We start from the raw sequence: 22,737 nt of genomic DNA, 5'->3' as shown, positions 1-22,737 counted from the left end.
ATATGAAAAATCAAACTTACAGGTTGTAAGCAGATACAGAAAGTAATGTAACCTTTAATCCCAGAACCCGCGTTTGGCATTTACATATACAGTGGACATCACTGAAAGAGCTTCCTGTTGCACTGCAGCAAGAATTTCATTGTGACGCAGAGTGAATGGATTTGCCACAGCGTGCAGCAAGGTAACCTCACTGAAGAATCATGAGATTTTCATAATGGAACTTGTTACAGTGAGTTAAATATTTTCTTAATTTTATACAGTACATATTTTCAAAATGAACACAGTCACTGAAGAGTTTGCTAACAACCACTGTTAGCGATTAATGTTTTATACATACCTAATTTTACTTTATAGTATGTGGCTCTCCAAAATGTTAGTATGTGAAATGTTAAGTTTAAACATAATAAAACTCAGGACATCAAAACTTTGATCATTATTGCACCTATTTTTCTACAGAAAAATGGAAAATATACATCATAATCCTCCCAAAAAGTGCACGAACATGTTAGAAAATCAGACTCACTGGCATTGAACAAAATCAATGAGGAACATTTGTGAACTGTGTGTAGAATTGAATGTGCAATGAAATTTGCTTAACTATGATCATGCAAATAAAAATCCCGCCCCTCCCCCCATCATTTTTTCATTATGTTTTATAAAATGGTCTTAGAGATATACTGCCATAAACATTTCTGGTGCAATTTAGTCAACGACAAAAATACAAAGCTATCCCTTATTCTTTATTTTATAGACTTAAAAACATGCCTTTGTACTGCTGAAATAGAAATAGCGTGGTTGGGAGAACTGAGCTAATGAAACATTTAACAACCAATAATACATCTTGGTCCAACATTAGCTGCCTTGATATACAGCAGCCTCCCATAATCACTGGTGTTAGTACTGTTGTAAATGAAAAATAGTTAAATATTGAAAGATTAAGACACAATTCAAAACATTTTTTAAAAAATAAAAGGCAGTTTCATAAACATGAAGAAATCGCTAAAGAAAAATAATCACATCAACTGTGATACACACTGGAAAATAGTAAAATGTCATTTTCCAAAATAGTAGTTTCTTTATTATATCCCCCATCTATTATAACCAATCTTGGAAATATACCTTAAACATAATGGTGTAGTATATGAAAATGCTCCATTATTCAATGTGATAAATTTAATAAGTTAGAATATGATTTTCTTTTCTGATGTTTACCATGAAAAAAGAAAAGAACAGCACCTGAAATACTAAAATGGATTTAGCTAAGCATTAATAAGTAGTAATGTATATGTTTTGGTTCAAAATACAGTTTATAAAACTGTAAAAGTATACTGCCTTAATTTGTTTCTATAATTTTTTTTTGTTTGTTTCTATAATTTTGCAGATTACAACAAGGAAAGAAAAAAAAACTCTGCTCTCAATCCAAATAGATTTCCACTGCTCCCAAACAGGACAAAGTGGAATTTCACTTAAAGTTTGTAAGACTGATACCTACAGTAGCTCGTATAGTCAAATATATCACTCCCGTCCCGGCCCTACCCACCTCCCCTACCCACCCACTCCCCCCAAAAAACCACATTTTTTTTGGCTCCAAAATAAAGTACAATAAACTCTTGATGAAAAACTATGTTATGGGGTGATCTATCATATACTATGACTAAATATGAATTTACAGAAAAGAGCACATCCCATTTTCAGCACTTTTTTTCATAAACATGCAACTCACTATAAAATACAAAACACTTGCTTTCAAGAACAGCTTTATAAAGACACACTGCATCAATAAAATTTTTTGCTTTCTGATTACCTTTACATTGTTATGGAGAACTGGAACTTTTCTAATGTGTATATATCAGATTTTATATTATAATGTAATAATTTGCATTTTCTGAACATAATGTTCAAGAAGAAATATCTATACACAATAACATTCTAGACTATTAAAAACTAATTCAAATTACAGAATTTTATTGATACAGTAGATTAATAAAAACTGAAAAGGGATGATAAAATGGGATAAAGAATTCGGTACATTATTTTATAACACGTTCTTTAAAATTAAAATATTTTAAATCTCTCTCTTAAAATTTTCATTGCCATGAAAGGCCAGAAAATTCTGGGACCAATACTGAGGTGTAAAATAATCAAACAATTTCACAATTTGTGTGGTGTCCTCACATCGGAGGCATGGTTCAGGTGTAATGACAGACAATTTAGCACCTCCGAAGGGTATGGGTGCCCAGGAGTAAACACGGAGTTAAGATACACAAGGAGAGGGACCAGGTAACTCTCCAACAAATAGTGACATCAAGAAAATGACAACACCATTTGTTGAAAATGTCTTTTTTCACAGTAAAATTGCAGAGTATACAAATACAAACACTGACAGATGACTGCTTAAGATCTATTCTAACAAACTCTTTTCAAATCAATAGATCCAATAAACAGTTGAGTACTGTCAGTTTAAAGCCACAGATAAAAGCTATACAAGCACTTTAGAAGTCAGAAACATTAAAAAAAAGAAAAGAAAAATATATTTACAGGGTTCTTCTTTCGTTTATGTCTACATAGCCATCGCACATGACACTTTCACAAAACTCCACAGTCGATGTTATCACCATGTGCATGGCTGACGCACATGACCACAATATGTGAGGTCACCAGAGTAAGGTCCAACTGAACACTCTTAGGCAGTCCCACCTTGTGCATCAAAGGCTTAACTCAGCCTTGAGCTTGACAAAAAATGAGTTTTTCGAAGTGTTCACACCAAAAGTTATTAATCACATGCTCTCATCGTCTTTCTCTCTTAGAACTTCGCCGCCGTACCTTAAAAGAAGTCACCAGATACTTAATTAAAATGGGTATGTTTATTAGACACAACAGTAATTATTTTTTTTAAACCAATTGCTATTCATATTTGTTCCTGATTTTCTTTGCTTCTCTTTCCTTGAAATCTTATTTTAACTTGCTGCCTTGAAATTACTTATTTTAGGCCTATATTAATACTTAGATGACCATAAACAGCCTTTCCTGAGTAGCAGTAGAAAACTATTTTATTTTTGTATTTAGTAATTTTAAAAAGAAATGAACAGAATCCATGTCGACAAGAAAAACAATTGCAAATATCACCTTCTTACTTATGTTTCTGTGGTAAAAGAAAACATTTGATACTTATGAATTTAGGCTTACAGATGTTTTTCTAATTTACAGTTAATGAGTTTGGATCCTAACAGCTATTGAATACATTTAAATCAGCAGAATTTCAGACATATTACCATTTACTGATAAGCGCTAAAGAAAACATCAAACCTTAGGGCCCAAAAGATCAGTATTAACAAGAGGAATACAAAGAAGTGGATTTTAATTTAATTAGGTTATGGTATAGTTTTTCTTTGATGAAGACACCAACTGTGGACTCTTTGGCCTTATTTTTATGTCCCTCCAAAATCCTTTAAGAAACAAGCCCGGCTAGTTGGAGACCACATTCTGGTGCATTTTTCTGTGGTCTTAACTCATTCACATAAAGGAATCCTGATGCAGACAGAAGTGCCGGTTATACCAAAGAGGACAGAGAAGCAGGGATCAGCTCTGGGACCTGATCACAGGTTTCTCAAATAGGATGGCTGGCTGAGCTGATGCAAAGATTGACCATTAGTATTATCGAGTGAACAGCTCCTACTTAAATGTTTAATTATATTTCCTCCAAAGAGAAATATCTGAGATGTGTTTACTTGCAAAGCCATTCATTACTTAAAAAGGAAAAAAATGCATCTCAAGAAAAAAAAAATCTCACTTTTTGAGGAAAAAGGGTCTATTGCCAATTTTCTGAATTCCAAAGGCTGATTGTAGTTAAAGGCATAATTTTATTCTATACAATTAACTTCTAGTTCTTATTGTGAAACTCAAACAAAAGGTTCTAAAACCACAAACGACAGTGTATTTAACAGATACCAGAGCCCTAAAATCAAGGTAGAAGTGTCACGGTCATATTGCCCCTTGTCCTCCTCTTCACTCAGTTTTAAACCTGACATTTACACTTTCACTAGGCTACCTCTATCATTCTCACTTAGTTTCAGATTTCCATAAAAGACATTTTCTCCATTATCCAAACTGGCAGGTGAAACAATGCTACAAAGTGATGAAGAAAAAGATACAAATATTTAGAATGATAAGTAATAGCAACTGCTGAATGGCTGTGACCAAATACTTACTAACTCTATTTCTACATTCCACACTATCATAAGTGGCCCTTTAATAAACACGTACGTTTACCGTAGAGACTTCCTCCTCTTCTGCTTCTTCCTGTGGAATATCGTCATGGACAGGAGAGCCGCCCTGAAACACGTCCACTTCCTCGCTCGAGTCGTTTTCTTTAGTGGCTGCTGGTTTGGAGCGGCCTCCACGGCTAGAGGGAAACACATGTGAAACAGCATGAACATTCTGAGCTTTAAGGGGTGGACTACACCCCATCAGAGGAAACGCTTTAAGTGTTTCATGAAGTCTCATTATCATTTTATCCTGAATTACCTAATAAGAAATATTTTTCTTATATTCTGAACTTTAAATCAGGGTTTAATCCTAGAATATCACTTACAAAGATGTACCAAGTAACAAAAGTGGTGTGACTGAGACCAGTACCATAAAGGATTTCAAAATGTAACCCAAACTCTGCTCATTTATCCTTCTCAATTAGTGAAAGGCACCTAATACCTACTGAGGTGCTCAAAGCAGAACATGTGGAGTCTTTCTTAACAGTATACTGCTCTTATAGATTCTATTTACAAAGAAACCTCACATCCATCACTCTGCTCTACCTCCATCGCTATGACATACTTCCAAATCATCCTCACCTCTTGCTTATTCTCGCTACAAAGTAATCTTTTAAAATACAAAACCTCTTAACACAGTATACGAGGCCCTTGCCTACCTGTCCATTCACATGTCTTTCTCGTCACAGTTCCCCACTGAGATCCAGCAAATCCTGCTTTCCAGAGCTCTCTGAATTTGTAGAGCTAGTTCCCACTTCAGAACCTTCAAATACAGCGTTCCCTCCACTTGAAACGTTCCTCTCCAACCATGTATAAAAGTCCAACTCCTTCTTTTCTCAAGAAATCAACTCATCACTTTCCCAAGAGAAAACTCCCCTAATTCCTCAGCCCTGCCATGACATGCTCTTATAGTCACCTAAATTTTTCCTTCAGGGCACATACCACCATTTAGAATTCCATAATGATGTGTGATTAGTTTATGACTACATGTCCAGTTATGTGCTAAGTCCCATGAGGACAAGAATCACATCTGTTTTGTACCACTGTAGTCCCTAGCATGTGCTCCGAAATAGAGGAGGCAATCGAAAATATGTGACAGATACCAACACCATTTAATCGAATGTATCCCTGTTGACAAATATTTATTAAATTAATTCATGCTCAAACCAATAATTTTTTTTTACTTGATTTAGTTTTTCAGAATTAACGTAAGAAAATACAGAAATTACATAGAAAATAATACAGTGGTTCTCAATCTCAATGAGGTCAGAACAAGAAAAACAGGCAAATATAACATGTTATTTTACAACCTCTAAAGAGCTTCCCAGTGAGGGGAAGAGAGACTGTTTTGACAGAATACAGAGTCTCTTTCTGTTTTTTTTTTTTTTTTTTAATGATTGGTTTAGAACGTTCACATGAGGACTCGGGTAATTTTAGGAGATAACATGATAATGATTTAAGCCCTTAATTTTATGATGCCCAAATATAAACAAATTAAAGTTATGGGCCTGAAAGACATCTATCCTGTTATTTTCTTGTTATAAAATCAATCATGGGAATTTAACATTTCTTAAAATTTTTTTTTTTCAAAACCAGTGATTTTCCATGGTTGCTTCCAAACGCATTTATGCAGCTGCCACAAAAATGGACTTACCTTTACTTTTCACCTGAGGGAAAAATTAAATGAAGAAGGTATGAAATATCATCTAGACACCCAGACAACTTCTCCTCTTCCTGTATATTACACAGGAATAGGAAACACTTCTAGGGTAACTAAGTACTTGGACCAAGGTGTGTTGGTAACTCTGAAAAATCAAGCCTCTGATGTAATTACGTAATGGTATTACTCCCAGAAAAACTACAGAATTTCTAACTAACAGAAGACATGCCATTCTATTTCCACTTAAGTAACTGAGAAAAAGTTCTAAATTTACAAATTACAGCATTGATACTCCTGTCACTTCAATAATTTTGGATATAGATTTCTTAATGTAACTCTCATATAAACATGTGATTGTGTGACCATCCAAAACTACCTGTATGTGGATACAGATGTGCTAATTTCATCAGAAAACAAACCAAATCAAGACATCGAAAACTTAAGATCGGCATGTGACAATTTCTACAGATGTAATTTAAGAAAAATGATTCATTTTACTTTTCTACACAGTTCAAAGAATAAAAGTGAAAGTATCAAAGCTATTTTTTTTTTTAAAGTTGCTTAGGAGAGATATGAAGAAAAACTGCAGTGTGGAATGACAAGGCAGCCTGGTCAACACGCAGTGATTATCTAAAAATACCTATCATCTTAGGCACCGTAAAGTCTGATTTGGAAATAAACTATTTGGTACTCATTAAAAGAAGATTTGCCTAAAACCTGTATAAATGTTACCAGAGGATTATCAATCACCTAGGTAAGTTAATAAAAACTTTACCTTACCTAGTGTAACAGGGGCTAAACATATGAGATTTAAATGCAGCCTTTTATATATTTAAAAATTTATAAACTTCTGCAAAATAATTTGAAATTGGTTTGAAATTTAATATTATTTACAACTTACACATTTTTTTTTGGTTGTGATGGTGGTGGCGTTTTTGATGGTCTTCCTCGTCCTTTCTGTGGGATGGACTGTGTGGGATCAACTGCACTAGTCTCAGGAGATTCTGCTCTGCTTTGGGGAAGACCCAAATGTGGACAGCGTCAAATTATGACTCGCAATAGAGTGACAAATACAAGCGCTTAGTCACACATGCTCACCTCTGCTGTGCTCTCCGGGACGGCCGGTGCTGTCTGCTCTGCGACTTCTGCTCTGTGTTTCCGCCCTGTCTCTCGTCTTCTTCCTCTTCCTCTGCTACTGTAGGTGCGGATTTTTTTTTACTTCCTTTTTTAGACGTTTTTACTGTGGGCTCTTCTTTTGGTGTCCCTCCGCTGCCGAGAGGTTTCGGTGGTCGGCCTCTTTTACCCTTTTTTGGGGGACTGTTCTGTTCATCCTCATTTTCTAATAAATCTTCTTTGAGCCTCTTTTCTTCAGGCCACTGCTGCTCATCTGACTCTGAGGCCGTGTGGCCTCTCTTCCGTCCTCGCTGACTGCCTTTCGGTTTCTGCTCTTGTACCAGCTTAGTCAGGTCGTCCATACCTAATTTCTCTTCAGAATCTGTAGCAGGTGCTTTTTTCCGGCTTCTAGGTTTGTCCAATTCAGACTAGGAATAAAAACCACAATTGCAAGTATAAGATTGTCAATACGCATATTTCGAAGAAAAAACAAAAAATCTGTTACCCACCTTTATTATAAAAATACACCTAAATGAAGTTAGTGTTCTTCAACATGTCAGAACAATAACTACTTACTTGCTTCTATGAGTAGTTTTTTAGTTTGAAAAAATTATCTGGGGTAAGAGGGTAATTATTTATGCACACTTAAGCTAGAGAACCTCAAATGGAAGCCTCTCAAAATCAGTAGTTTATTAAGTCATAAACTTCAGTGAAGAGCTATTTCATAAAAAAAAAAAAATTCTAAATTCAATGTTTGAATAGTAGACAGCTATACTAAATATAATGAATCTGTTTTGACATTCAGTTTCTCTCTCATTTTACCACAGTATATAAGACATAAAATATCAACTACATTATAATCATGCTTTACACATCATACAAGAACTTATTATTCTATGAATCAATGCTGCAAAATGCACATTCATCATTTATTATAAGTTTTGAATGCATTCCGAATCTTAGATACTGCTTCTTCTCAGGTACAGCTACTTAACAACAAAAATAATTTAAAAATCGGTGACTTTGAAATTTAAAATAAAATCCTAGTCTACATTCAGAGTATTTATGATTTACCAGCAGATGGAGATTGAGGAAATTTTTCAAGGAAACTAAGAACAGTATGTATGAACACATATGATGCTGTCCACAAACATACATACTTAAAACTCACCAATACCTAAGTGTGTAAGTTAACTTCTAAAAAATTTGTACCAATTTACATTCTTAAATGTCAGTGAAAACAAAAATTATCTGAGTGCCTGTAATTTTTAAATATGTTTGATTAGTCATTTGCATTTCCTGTCTGTGAACTGCCTAATTATGTCATTGGTATTATGCCCTCTGTCCATTTATTTATTGGAGGCTTAGTGTTTTAATCTACATTCTTTTATGCTTTTATATACTTTTAAATTTTATTTCTATTTGTTATTAATAGGTTAAAACTACTCCCCATAACGTGGGATTAGGGCTCTTCGGGAAGAGACAGACACCAGAAAGACTTCTGTCTCCCCCTTTCCACACATGTGAGGACATGGCCATCTGATAACTAGAAACAGTTCTTACCAAGAACTGAATCAGTTGGCACTTTGATCTTGAATTTCCCAACCTCCAGAAATGTGAGAAATTTAACTTGGTGGTTTAGCCACCCGGCTTATGGTATTTTGTTATGGCAGCCTGAAAGGACTACAATATTATTTGTTTTAGAATAGGATGTGAGATGAGATTCTAAACTGTTTTTCTCTACTCCCACACCCAAAGAGACATTTAACTATTTCAAAACTGCTGATATGTAATGCTTCCTTCATTCTGTATTATGTTTTAAAAAATAATGTTTATGGACTATTATCACAGCAGCACAATATTTTACTAATTATAACTAAGTATGTTTGTATCTGGTTGGGCTAAACTTATTAGTCCTCTTTTTTTGTATTCATTTATTTTTCCACATGGACTTAAACAAATCACACTGGAATTTTCTAATTATATAGTCATTTAGAAAAGACCTGTTATCTCTTAGATTCATTTTTTCCATGAAGGAACATTGTATGTCCTCTCTCCAAGTCTTCCATATTTCTCAGTTTTGATATTCTCTCCACATAGGTTCCCACTACTTCTTTTTAAGGTTATATTTAGAAATATCTGTATCTATATCTGTATTTGTTTCCTTCCGTCCTTGTTTTCTTCCTTGTTTCCTTCCTTCCTTCCTTGTTTCTTTCCTTCTTTTCTTCCTTCCTTCCCTTCCTCCCTTCCTTCCTTCCTATCTATTAACCTACCTACAGCTAGCTAATAATATATCTAAGTTTGTTGTTGCAGTGGTTATTACAAAGTCAATCCCCTTTCCCCCAGCTGTATACCTGATATAAATTAAAACCAGAGTAAACCTAGTTACATATACACATATATACAGATATATGGCTACCACGCTAAATTCTTAGTTTTTCAACTGCTTCTCTCATTTTTCCAAGAGTACAAAAATAAAAACAAATCTGTCTCTTCTTTCTCATTGTTATACCTTTGACTATTTCATGTCTTCTTGAAATGGTCAAACATTCTATAACAATTTTAAAAATTAGTGGTGATAGCAGGCTGCTTGTTTTGTTCCTGATTTTTAATAAGAATGCTTCAGGTATTTTATCTTTAAGAAGAATAACTGACTAAATCATTACTAACTTAAACAGACAAAACTTTCAGCATACTAGGATGTATCTTCTGGTATTACGAGTTTGTATTTGAATATTTATCTCTTCTTTAGCGTGATCTGAGAATATCTTGTTAGTATTTTTCTTATTTGGTACATTGATATGCTATAATGTATTAAAAGATTTTATAGCATTAAATTATCCTTTCATTCCAGGGGAAAAAAAGACCTAAAAATCATTGGTTTTAATTTACTAGTATTTAAAGTTTTGCACATAAATTAAAAAGTAACTGTTATTACTCAGAGATGGGAGGTAAAAATACATTAAATTAAAACTAAATGTAAAGCGTCCTCTTCGATTTTAAATGCTATAATTCATTTTGATGTCCACAGATCTGGAAGCTTGGCTGATTTCCTTCACGTTCTGGAAGAGGAGGATGGTAACAGAAAACCAACGACTGCTTTCTTGAAAATGCTATTAAGTAATCTACTTTCCTAAAGCACTACATTTTCTAATTTTTCATTTTGTGCTGCATTGTTTTAAGATGAGAGGGAATATAAAACTGGGGTTAGGAGCAGGAAATGAAGAAAATATGTTACCTATAAAACTAAAATTTAAATATAAATGTGTATGGAGAATAACCGCTTTGTAGTGAAATTTCAGTGTGCAGTGGTAGTAGGCAAAGGTATGGTACCCTTTCGTTATAAGAGATGGCATTTTTTCACTATAATTATTAGTCTTTAAACTTGTGCCTCATAATGTTCACCTCTTTGAGGATATTTCAGTGGAAACTAGATTAATATGGTTCTACTAGTACTTCTGAAAATAAATGCAATGTTACACAAAGGACAGCCAATTACACAAATAATTCTCAAAGGCTCAGAAATTCAAAACTGTTCTATGAAAAACAGAAACTGTGTTCTGCATTGCTCCATAAGGTAAAACTAGATATGGACTTTTTAGGATAACAAAATATTAAGAATTAACCAAAACCACATTTTCTAAATGTGGGCAACATGTGGGTGTGGGGCTTAGGTGATGTTTCCAACAGTGAGAGACACAACAAGCTCTCCACTTAAGGCATTCCCAAGTACGTGGTGACTGACTCTCATCAATGGTAATGAAGCCATTTTTGGGAAGTAGGACTAGAAGACATAAATACTTTTTCCAATTCAAGGATTCTCTTCTCTAAATATAGATAATAGGATTCCTTTCTGGCTAAGCAACCAATTTTTAATTCTGCTTGAGTGAAATTTTTAAATAGCCAATAAAAATTAGAATTTATAGTACAGATAGTAAGGATTTAATAAGAATTTTAGAATTATAATTTTTTAAGTGGAAAGACAAACAATTTGTTAAAATAAATTACTGGAGACACCTGAAAACACCTGACAACAAACTCTTTGGGCTGTGCAATGCTGGGCCAGTGGAAGACAAGGACGACACTGATATTTCAAAGAAAGTGAAAGAGCATAATTACTTCATTAATAATCTCCCATCTCTATTAACTGGGTAGCTTTAAACACATTATTATAGTAATCATTAATAAAAAAAGGTTAATCTTTTTAACAATAAAACAGCAGTAACGACAATTCATTTGGGCGAAACTGTTTATTATGATAAACCTTAGCAGCTAAGTATCCACATTTCACAGATAAAGAAACTGATTGGAGAGGCAAATCAAGAAATATTTAGAGCTAATCTAGAAAGTCAAAGTGTGCCCAATTATTAAGGCTGTCAGGCTGTGCTGGAGTACATAACTATCTTCTGGATCTGCACCAAAACTACTAAATATGTCTTCAAATGACATTTACAAGTTGTGTCTATCATACAAGCTATTGCTGCTATTAAGATTTAAAAACGAAACAAGGACTTCAAGAAAACTGTAGCCATTTCGTATTTTTACTAGAATAGAAGCTTATTTAATAATTACAGGCTCAAGAAATCAACTAAAATAAGGAAGCCTTTAAGGATTCCTCATTCTATTTCCTTTCTCAAAGGATGAGTTTAAACTTATTATGTAAAAGAAAAACAAAACCCAGAAAAAAAGCAGTTCTGAGTATAGAACTGGTATGTTTGATTCCAAAGACCTAAAGAATAAAAACTACTTATTAGAATGACCAAACAAAAATAACCACAAGAAATTCAAAATGCTTAAATTACTTGGTAGAGGATAATTAAAAACTCAAATGTGATTAAAACCATTAAAAGAAAATCATATGTTAAATTCGAGAGTAATGTTAGTTAATTTAATTGTAAAAATCATTATTTATATGGTAAAATAATAATTACTCTAATTATAAAACTAAACCAAATAGCTCACCCTTACAAGATCAGAGTCGTCTCTCTTGTCACTTTTTTTCCCCGGTAAAGGTGAAGACATTGTGTAATCTTCATTTTCACTGTGATCCATTTCAGAACTATCAAGCCTTTTAATATAGACATTAGCAGTTATTATAATCATAGAACCTTAAAAGCATTCTCTGTTCCCTAGTGTAGCTTTATTGCTTTATGAAAAAAAGGTTCATTTGAAAAGTATTGGTTTTATTCTACTATATTTAGTACCAAATCAAGCAATGAAGCATATTTAATGACCACAAGTTTAGTTCTTTTCCTAAGTCTTTTAAAAATGAAATTCTGTCTTGCAGCGGGAACATAAAGCAAAGTAAAACTTTTCTTGTTGGGAAGTTGGACTGGTCTACGTCACAGTGTGCCCTATCCCCTCCCTCTCACTTACCCCCATTCAACTGTTTCTTACACTTAACACCCTTTAACACATTAAAGTTACTGTTTATTATCTACTGACTACCTTGGCCTGCTAGAAAGAAAGCACTGATCTTTTGTCAATATTACTTACTGATGTGCACTAAAGCATTTGGATCAGTGCCCAGTATGGGATAGACACCCAACAAATATCTGCTAAATGGATAAACAGCACATGCTCTCATGCTCTGGTATAAAGGTTCCATCTTCTATCCCGGGTTATCTCATTCCTTGTTTGGTTTTAAAAACCATTTGAACATTAATGAAACCTGACTTTCAGTCTCTGGCTGAGAGGCTACCCTGAGCTCTAGCCTCACGTACCCAGTTGCCCACTCACCTCAATTCTAACAGGCATCTTAACTTTAATACAGGCAGAAATTATTCAGACACTCCTCTTTCCCCTCCTCCTCCACACACACACACACACACACACACACACACACACACACATTCAGTCTGTTCCTCCTCAAGGATTCTATAGCTCAGTACATGACACCATCATCTACAAAAGTATTCAGGCCAAAAACCCTAGAACACATCCTTAAATTCTCCTTTTCCCTAACTGTTCACATCTAATCCATTAGCAAGACCATTTGGACCTACCACGAAAATAAATCCCAAATTTCACTATTTACCATCTTCCTCCCTCTTCACCTCTTCCATCGATCACTATTAGCTGACTCCTACTGTTTTTTTGTTTTGTTTTGTTTTGCTTTTTACCTCAATTCTTGCTCTTCTATGGTCCACAAAGAGTCCAGGCAATCTTTTAAAAGCACAAATTAGATCACTAGACTCCACAATATTTTCCAGTTGTACTTAAAAATCAAATCCAAATTCTTTACATTACTCATCAAGTCCAAACATAATCTGGCTACCTCCCCACATCATCTCTGCAGTTACTCTCTCACGCCAACTCTCCAGCAAGGCTGGTCTCTCCAGGACACCTAGGAGGTTGCACCAAGCAGGGAAACTAGGAATCATTTGTTTTGAAAAACAATGGGAGATGAAGACAGGGTAAAACATTAATTGTCTTGAAAGCAAACAAGGGAAACCTATTAAGATTTCTGGGCAATGAAATAACCTGAAACCAGCAGCATTTAAAAAAGATTATCTAGCAGTGATATGATCTACATAGCCAGAGGAATAAGGATGAGCAACAGTCAAATACTACAATAATTAAAGAAAGGAAATAAATGAAATAACAGAAAAGAGAAGTATAAAACACTGTAAAAAAAAATAATTGGCAGACATTAGCATGAGAGAAGAGTCAAAGATAATTTTAAAGCTCTTAGCCTAGATGACTAGATGAATCATGACTAGGAATTCAAGGAGGAAAATCAATAATTCAGAAAATGAGTTGCTGGAAATCTTTTGGTTACATCAAGTATGAGGATATCCACTAAGAAATGTCCAAATGATATGGGTGAAGGGTCACTTAGGTATCAGCCACAAATATGCATTAATATGGGAATCTAGAAAAATGAGAGCCACAGATACAATTTTTATTCTATTTTTATTATTACACACACACATATATATGTACATATACACACACACACACACACATATATCATTTAACAATTCCTCATTATGAGGAAATTGATAAGTTATTTTAGAATGTCTCCTCCCTTCATTACTAACCGGTTATGAACAATGCAAAAGACGGCATGCAGTCTTTCACAATAACTTAGCAAAACCAATAAACGGCGGCAGTCCAGCCCTGTACAGACTCTACTACTGATAGACGATATACTACACACTATGCCCAAACCAGGGAAAGTGTAAAATGTGGTTTTTTTCCTTTCTTAAAAAGAAAAACAGTCTCCTATAGAGCATGATTTAACTATTTTAAACAATCAAAAAAGTATATACATGTACATGGTAAAAAGAAATTTAAACCATACATACAAAGAGTATAAAATGATTTCCCTCCTATCCTATATTACACAAATACTATTAAGATATGGTGAATTCTTACAAAAACTTTCTATGCATATACAAGCAAATGTAAATACAAATCTTTTTCAAAAACTCGAAAACACTGTAACACTATTCTATTCTTTACCTTTTCATTCACTTGAACATATTGTGGAAACTCTTCATGTTAGTTCCTGCCTCACCATTTAATGACTGTGTGTGTTCTGTACAGCAACAGTTTTCCCACTGCTGGATAATTGGAAACTGGCCTACGTTCACTAACACAGATCACCCCAACAAGCTAGAATATGATAAAGGCTAAGAAGGAATGCCTACCTAAATGAGCTAGCAAGTAATCTTGAACTTGAACAACAACATGTACAACGATATGCAATGATTTCCACTCTTCGGCATTGAATGTTTTAGGTTACACTACTTTAGATCTCACACTCTTGTTGGAATCCTCAAATATAAAGTATGAAGTTTCGTATGTACTGACCTCCCTTTTATTCTTCCTGGAGAGCTCGGATTTGAGCTGCTACTTGCATTGCTTACAGTTTCCATTCGTGATGATTTTGTCTGAGATTGTTTGCCTGCTGATGAAAGCGGCTTATTAACAGCTCCTAGAACATTGGTTGTTTTAGGCTGAAATGAAAAATGCATTATCTCTATTTGATTAAAGCCCAAATAAATTTAACATGTAAAGAACCATAAATAACATCTGTCAAAGTATTAAGACATTAATCATGAAAAATGTGCCTAACCTTAAGCAAAATAAGGATTATAAAGTGAATATCACTTGAACAGATACAAAAAAACCTATAATAGCATAATAGTCAAGTTTCTTATTTGGAGGAAAGGCTTACATAGAAAGTGAGAAAAAATGAACTGTTTAGTAAACAATGAAAACAGATAATTAGACTCTTGCTATGGAAGGACATAAGATGCAATTTCACTTTAAGATTTTTATCTTGATATTATAGGATAAGACATTTAAGGATCAAACTCTGGGACTTTATTATAAAAAGCTGAAGAAAAAGTTCATACATCTGAACTTGCATCTAAAATATAACTACTTCTTACTGGTAAGTAAAAGATACTTAAATTATATTTTCTAACTTAAGGTACACAAATTTTAAAAGAAATACAAAATAACATAATTATGCCAATAATCACAATAAAATAAACTACCACATAAGAATTAGAAAGATATTCAACACGTACTTTTCCAGGAGTGAAAAACGATTTCATTTCTGGAGGCAGATAATTTTTGGTGTTACTGAAGTTCTACAAGCGAGAAAAAAAGATGTAGTCAGTGAATACTGAAACACTATATTTGTAAGGTGGATCAAAAGCCAACAAAACACAGAGCAGTTTTTCTTTTAAAGTAGATAATAAAATACATATTTACTTAAACTCATCGGCTGAAACATAAATTTTCAGTCACTCATTTTAAATCCTATAAGCTTAAACTAACCTCGTACTATCTCCAAGATTAACAACACATATGCGAGCTCTAGCATGCTAGATTTCTAAGGATGCATCAGAAACACATGCTCCTGTAATAATACTCTCCAAAAGAGACCATGTGTACTGTTACCTTATACCACAGTGAACGCGTAACAGCAGTCACTTGTAGCTACTGGGTGATTGAACTACAAGGTTGTTCCAAAACTCTGTAAGCTAATAAGACCTGAACTGGTATTTAGAAAAGAAGGCAGTGTGGTTTCTACACTCAGTTACTCAATAGGCTCAGTGCATTAAGAACCTCTAAGAGAATCTGGAAAATACCTTTTACACTGCACACCTTCTTTAGTTTTATGACCGTGGGAACACCCCTGTAGCATTCCCAGGGTCTTGGGCCTGTTCCATTGTCTGTTCTCTGTCTGTATCCTCATCCCAGTTATAAATCTCATTCAAAGGCTTATACCTTCAGACTGTATCTCCATCAGCATTTCCTTCCCATTCTGGATAGATGGCCACAACTCACAGATCGACATGAGGGCCTATGCCCTCAGATGGCATAAAACTCTGAACACAAACTCTATATTCTCATAACCATTCTGTGAACTGTAACTGCCCTCCAGTTTGGCTCATTATTAAGACCCAAGGTGACCTTTCCATGATGTTGGTAGTGGGTCAGCTCTTAACACTCATCCATCAGGATCTTCCCACAGTAAGTGCTGAGAAGATATTTTATTTCAACTTACACAAACAAATTCTAAAGTAACTACCTTGTCAGGCTGGGTGAAAAAACGAGCTGGTAGAACTGGGTCTTTAGGAGACTCCAAGCTGTACGTGGTGCTCTTTGACATGATGATGTTCATAGCAACGTCGCACACAGTATACAGTTTCTGAAATGGCATTAAAAGCAAGTATTTAAATGGCACCCTAGACTCTGCAGTAATTCTAAAACATGTGTTTAGTATAGTTTTCTGTATAACAGTGTAAGTTAAAATGCTTATACTGCCTATTGTTTTCATTAGTTTACTAGTAACAGCATTACTATAAATGCTATACTAGTACTTCTATATTATTAAGTCTAATTACTAACAGAAATACTACTAATTATTTACTACTAATAGAAGAGACTATTTGATGTTGTCTACAAATACTACAGAAGATCCATATCCTACACTTGAACGATTAAATCGACAGGGAATCATAATTATTTACAAAGAATTACATACTTCGTTCATTTTTGTGTCATCTGGTCCTTGGGCATCTTTTGTTTGTTTAATATTTTCTACCATCTTTCTGATAAATGCGTGGCTGTTATTTTCATTTTTAGCCATTAATATTTCTAGAACAAACCAAAGACATCTAAAAAAAAACAGGAAAGAGAAACAAGAAACAAAAATTGGTTGTTAAACACAGATATAATAATTCTAAATATAAATATAATGAATTCTGGGAGTGGAAAAAATTTAAAAGAAACATCTCTAAGTCAACAGAAAAAAAAGATACATATCACAACACATCAGCAATGTAGGTTTATATGCATAAGAGCCTTTCTCAAAGTCTCCCCAATTTACCCAGGGAGGCAGGTTAAAAAGAAATAAACAGTGGAAAGAATGAAGTGATCTTAACCTCTAGCTGTGACAGGAAGGGAGGACTGTCTGAAGGAAAAACCTGGCCATGAATAAAATGAAGTCCCCAAAACTCAATGCTGACTTTGATTCCAACTGGAAATCTTTGTGAAAAGACAACTACCTTACTCAGAAGTTAAGAATCTTGATCAGTAAATTAGACAGGAAAAAGTCACAGCTGAAGTACTCATACTGTCTTTACTTAAAGAGGGAAAAATTAAAAGAAGGCTCAGTTTTGAAGTTAATTACAAAAAATTCTACTTAAGAATAAGTAGAATTATTAATTATAGCAATTAATAAGTAGAATTATTAAGAATAAGTAGACAAACGTGCTTTGTCTCTGTATTACATAGACAGAAAGGGACAGTTATAGCACAGAGAAAAAGAAGTAACAGGAAAAGGAAAAAAATGTAAAACAAGGTATCATGCCAGAAAGGAAAAAACCTTTAAGATCCCAGGTACGGAATAAATTCTGCTATAGTGGCTCTCTCACAGTCTGGAGATTACTTGTGGCTGTACTGGGGCAATTTAGAGATATACCAAAAATGTTTAGTAAATTCCAGAGTATTTTATCCATTTCAAAAATCAGTGGTCTCTGAGGAAGAGGGGTGGCTAGATGTTTTCATTAGTTATAATTATCCTAATATTAAACTCATTTGGAGAGAACTAACTCCTTTTTCCCTTGCAAAGTTACTAGTAATTTGATTTTATTTTCTTGACGCATCTCAAATATTTAACTTTAAAATACTTCTATGAACTAAGAAATCAAGAATTATTTTCCTTTAATAGAAAGCTAAAAGCATAATAAATTTATCCATTCAAAATCAAAGGTCATCCTTTATTATAACAGAAAGAGGCCCATGGTCTCAAACTTATCTAAAGGACTATGCTGATCTTATAAAGACTTCACTAAATACCATTATATCCCCTCAGTGTACACCCACACATACACAGTCTTTTGGTCTCTTAACAATAATTGAAAAAATTACGATAGTCATAAACTTTATTAAGAAAATCACCAATGGAATAGTAAGTGGGAGTGGTCCCTGGTTATCAACTTGGCCTGTTATTAAATGAGACCATTCTCCCCCCTTCCTTATGGAGGAAGAGAGTTACTGCCAAGAAAATGTGCTCACTATGTGCACAAGGAAAACATTACTTCACTCCACATGAAAATCTATTCAGTGCTTCAGAAGAAAGTAGGAAAAGATAAGAGTTAGAATGGAAAGTTTTAATGGATTGTTTCAATGGAAAAAAAAAAATGCCAGACTGGTAGAGAAATACGACAGTGTACAGTAATTATGCTAAACTAAGTTTTGGAAAGTTATGTTAGAAATAAACTATAAAGAGATGGTATGAAAAAAGAAAAATAAGAGAATAAGGGAAAGAAATTTAAATTCCTAAGAAATGAAATAAATTTCATAAACTAATTATAATTGAGATTCCATTAGCATCAGGAAAGGGATAAAACTTTCAGAAAATATAAAAATGGGATGGAAAGTCTTACTCTTTAACATCTTTAAGTTGCTCAATATCCTGTACTTTGACATAATCTGGGTCATGTGCCAAAAGATGAATTGTATATGGAACAACATACTCTGGTAGGAGAGACAATAGTTTTTCTGAAAAAGAAAAACAGAAAAAAGAAAAAATATAACAAAATCATCCAGGTTAGAAAACCAACTCTTACGCCTTCTTTCTCTTTGATACTGTATTTCCTGCATCCCAATAGTACCACAATGTGGCTAGAAGAAAAACGTATTGATATATCCAGTGTTGAGGTACATCATAAATTAAAGTTTATCCATCCATCATGTCCAATAGTGAAATGCATATTAAATGCACCAAATGCTGAGTTCACAAAGACAATTACTTCAGTTTTCAAGTGCATATGGAAAAAAGTGACCCAAACAAACTATATCTAAGACTAAGAGACCTAAGATCTATTTTTCTTGTTATTATGAGCAACCCTATGTTCAACATTCCCTTGTAAGCTGGTGAGCAAAATGAAAAACTAGTATATCTTTCAGAGTCAGTATGGCACAAAAATAGAGAATAAAGGTTTTTGATACTATTTATAGTATCAAAGTAAAATAAAACTGTTTGATACTATCTATAACAGAAGAACAGAAAAAAAGGAGCAAACTTAAATAAGAGTTTCTAGGACACTTTAACAAAGAAACATTTTTTCAGTTTAAATGAAAATATTTTTATACTTTGAGATCAGCATATTCCATTATAGGTCAGAATAATAATCCTTACGTGTCTTATTGAAGGTTACATGAAAAGACCAAGATCCACATTCTGAACATTTCCTTTTATATTTTCTATTTTCAAAATAAAATTTTAAAGTAGATGTTCAACCTGGAGTGCAATAACACATGTACCAATAAGGCACCAAGTTCTATTGCTTAATTCAAAAAGAATAGTCTTTGTATGATATCATTCAAGGCACATATAGAAGAAAAAAGTACCAAGGTTCAAAATTCAGTGAAATTCAAATTAAACTCTATTAAATACTGATTGAGTGCTTACAATTTTTCAAGCTTACTATTTTAAATATAACGATGAATAAGACTAGACAAAGCCCTCACTAGATAAAGCAAAAACAGAGACAGAAGCCATACGTCAATGTGGAAGGTGCCCTAAGATAAGAATAGCTAACAACTAAGCGACTACTTCTTTGGACAATGCATTATGCCAGGTGCTTTTATTTATGTAACTTTTTAATCCTCATACAATCATAAGAAATGAGTATACTTATACAAATTTTACAAATAAGGAAACACAACTGGTAAATGGCAGAGGTGGGATCTGACTCCAGAGTGCTCGTTTTCCCCAAGATGAGGAAGGAAGAAAAAGACAGAGGGTCCCAGTGATACAGTAACATCAAAACTATATTTTAAAGGGTTCAAAAGGTGCAAACAATGCTCCTTGGTTTTGTCTGTCTGGAAGGGGGAGGCAATATCCAGACTGAGCTGACAACAGAGAAAATCGATAGCTGCACAAATTTCAAATAACCCAGAGTATAAGGAGCATAAAATTTACAGTTGGGTGTGGTTAAAGAGAAAGTTTGGAACTCAGGCTGAAGATAAACTATAATAGGCCATGTTAACAAGTTTTGACCTGATCCTGGGAGCAATGAAGAACCCGTATGGATTCCAAGGGAATTGGTAATGTGATCCAATCTGTTTTGGAAAGATGATTCTGATAACTGTGCGACAGGGCTGGAGGATGCTAAGAGGCAGGGGGCCAGGGGAATCATTAGAAGTGAATACACCAGTCCCAGAGAAACAGAGCAGGGCAGGAGAGCTGAAGAGAAACGTTCATGGCATCCAGAGAAAGAATTAAGGATGTGGTGATCAACGAGAGGGAAAAAACGGTATTAAGAATGCCTCTGATTTCTGACTTGGGCAACTGGACACATTTTAATGCCATTAAATAAGCTGTAAAAGGCGCAGAAACATATAACTAATAAAATGGGTGGGGTAAAGTAAGCAGATTAAAAGCAGGCACAGAAACATCCGATATTAATGTCAGCTACAGATGAGAACGATCAACGAAGATCAAAGTCCTGTACTTCTTTTTTAAACTAAAAATGGCACTCACTCTCTATAAATTTACATATTTCACTATTCTATTAAAAGTATCTCCACCCAATGTCACTGCTTATTTCCCTTAGCCATTTTGTCAGTGACACAGAGACATTCGGGTTGATATTTAAACACTCACATGTTTATATTTTAAAAATGCACCTTTTAAAGAAAAAAGCTGTTACTGAAAAATAGTAACAACTTCTCAGTTAACTAGGACACCCGGGGGCTGGCGGGCGGGGCGCGGCCGCTTACCGCTGACGGCCGCGTGCTGCTTCAGGTACTCCCGCCGCACATTGATGTTCTTGAGCAGACACTGGCGGGCGTGGGCGCGCCTCTCCTTGACCGGGTCTTTGGCGCACAGCGCGCAGATGGCCATGTACTCCAGTGGCAGCCGTAACCGGGAGAGACCTTTGTGAAGTTTCTGAGCAAACACTTGTCTCACCTGATAGCACTCATCCTGTGAAGACATAATTATCCCACGTTATCTGCATGGCAGCAAAGGCTAAGTGACAACTTTGGATACAAAGCTTGCGGTAGCACGTCACCAGAAGGGTGGATGGCGTAAGTTTATCCACAATCTCTGCTTCGGCTTGCAGACTCAGATGCTATGACAAGTTAATTTCCACTCTAGAGTGTTTACCCGGACCCCAGTAACTACCAGGTCCATGTGTCAGAAGAGACTGCATGTACTTTTAACACAGATAACACTCATAAGTATAAATCCATCCCATCTTAAACAAATGAGGTATACAAAAATAAAGTTTAAGCACTATCTCATATTTAGCTTTTTCATTTATTGAGAAAGATAAAATATCCGATTTATTTTAGTTCTTTCATTTAAAAAACCACTCGATTTAAAAAGCACAACTTTGAAGGGAAGAATTGCTAATTAATTTCAGAAACATTGAATTACTGTTTGTTCTACACAGGAGCCAATCCATCACAGCAGCACCTGCTTCCTGCACACACGACCCCGCCTGAACTGGTCGCCTCATCTCTGGGACACTGCCCGTGTCCTGCAGAGTGCCCGTGAGCTCCTCACCCAGCACCCTTCCGCGCTCACATCTGTCCTACCCGCTGCTCACTCCTTGAAGACAAGAAACACTTCTCTACTTGCTTCAGTGCCTCTAAACTTAGCACGGTATCTGGTACATAGGTTACCAGAATTTTTCCTAAACTACAGGGAAAAGCTCCATATGACTTCTGACTCATATATGAAACACATAGAGACCCTCTATGTCACACAAAGGCCTTCATAATTATACCTTACCCTCTACCAATTAACTCAAGGTACGGAGTGTTTCATATTTTTGCAACTTTATGTACAGTATTTCTTCTATCATAGAATGTTCATTTTGTTTTTCTTCAAAACCTATGTCATAACATTTTGCCTTTGTTTTTAAATCCTTTGTGTATCATCTTTCATTTAATATAAACTTCAATTTCTTATAATACCAAGCACCTACTTTTAAAAAGTAGTCTAGCTTTCACAGAAATACTGTCTGTTATCTACTCTTGCACTCAATAAAACAAAGTTAGAGTTAACTCACTCCTTCCCCAGTATCATTCCCATGGGGGAGAGGAATCTTCATTATCAATTATATATTACAAAAATACCAAATTACAAACTGTATACTTCCGCACATCACAATTACATTCACAAATGAACAGACTACTCATTAAAAAAATTAATCT

General features: G+C 34.6%; 1 protein-coding gene across 7 annotated transcripts in view; it reads right to left on the bottom strand.

Moving 5' to 3' along the window:
* Positions 1-719: 719 nt before the first annotated feature.
* Positions 720-22,737, bottom strand: part of PDS5B (PDS5 cohesin associated factor B) — a 144,946-nt gene continuing 122,928 nt past the window's right edge. For 2 of the 7 annotated variants that reach the window (XM_016161928.2, XM_036228471.1), the window contains exons 25-35: positions 21,295-21,499; positions 18,954-19,068; positions 17,048-17,180; positions 16,592-16,711; positions 15,582-15,644; positions 14,857-15,002; positions 12,001-12,106; positions 7,024-7,466; positions 6,827-6,937; positions 4,264-4,402; positions 720-2,823 (exon numbers count right to left, since the gene is read on the bottom strand). In XM_016161928.2, coding sequence (XP_016017414.2) covers positions 2,788-2,823; positions 4,264-4,402; positions 6,827-6,937; positions 7,024-7,466; positions 12,001-12,106; positions 14,857-15,002; positions 15,582-15,644; positions 16,592-16,711; positions 17,048-17,180; positions 18,954-19,068; positions 21,295-21,499 — 1,617 coding nt within the window. In that variant the 3' untranslated portion in view covers positions 720-2,787. Of the gene's footprint in view, positions 2,824-4,263; positions 4,403-6,822; positions 6,938-7,023; positions 7,467-12,000; positions 12,107-14,856; positions 15,003-15,581; positions 15,645-16,591; positions 16,712-17,047; positions 17,181-18,953; positions 19,069-21,294; positions 21,500-22,737 lie in introns of those variants that run through there. The other 5 variants (XM_016161905.2, XM_036228472.1, XM_016161912.2 and 2 more) reach the window with 5 other exon arrangements.

This window comes from Rousettus aegyptiacus, unplaced genomic scaffold (genome assembly GCF_014176215.1).
Source record: "Rousettus aegyptiacus isolate mRouAeg1 unplaced genomic scaffold, mRouAeg1.p scaffold_m13_p_11, whole genome shotgun sequence".
In the NCBI taxonomy this organism is placed as follows: domain Eukaryota; kingdom Metazoa; phylum Chordata; class Mammalia; order Chiroptera; family Pteropodidae; genus Rousettus; species Rousettus aegyptiacus.
The sequence above is the reverse complement of the archived record's forward strand: the minus strand, read 5'-3'. Positions and strand labels throughout refer to the sequence as shown.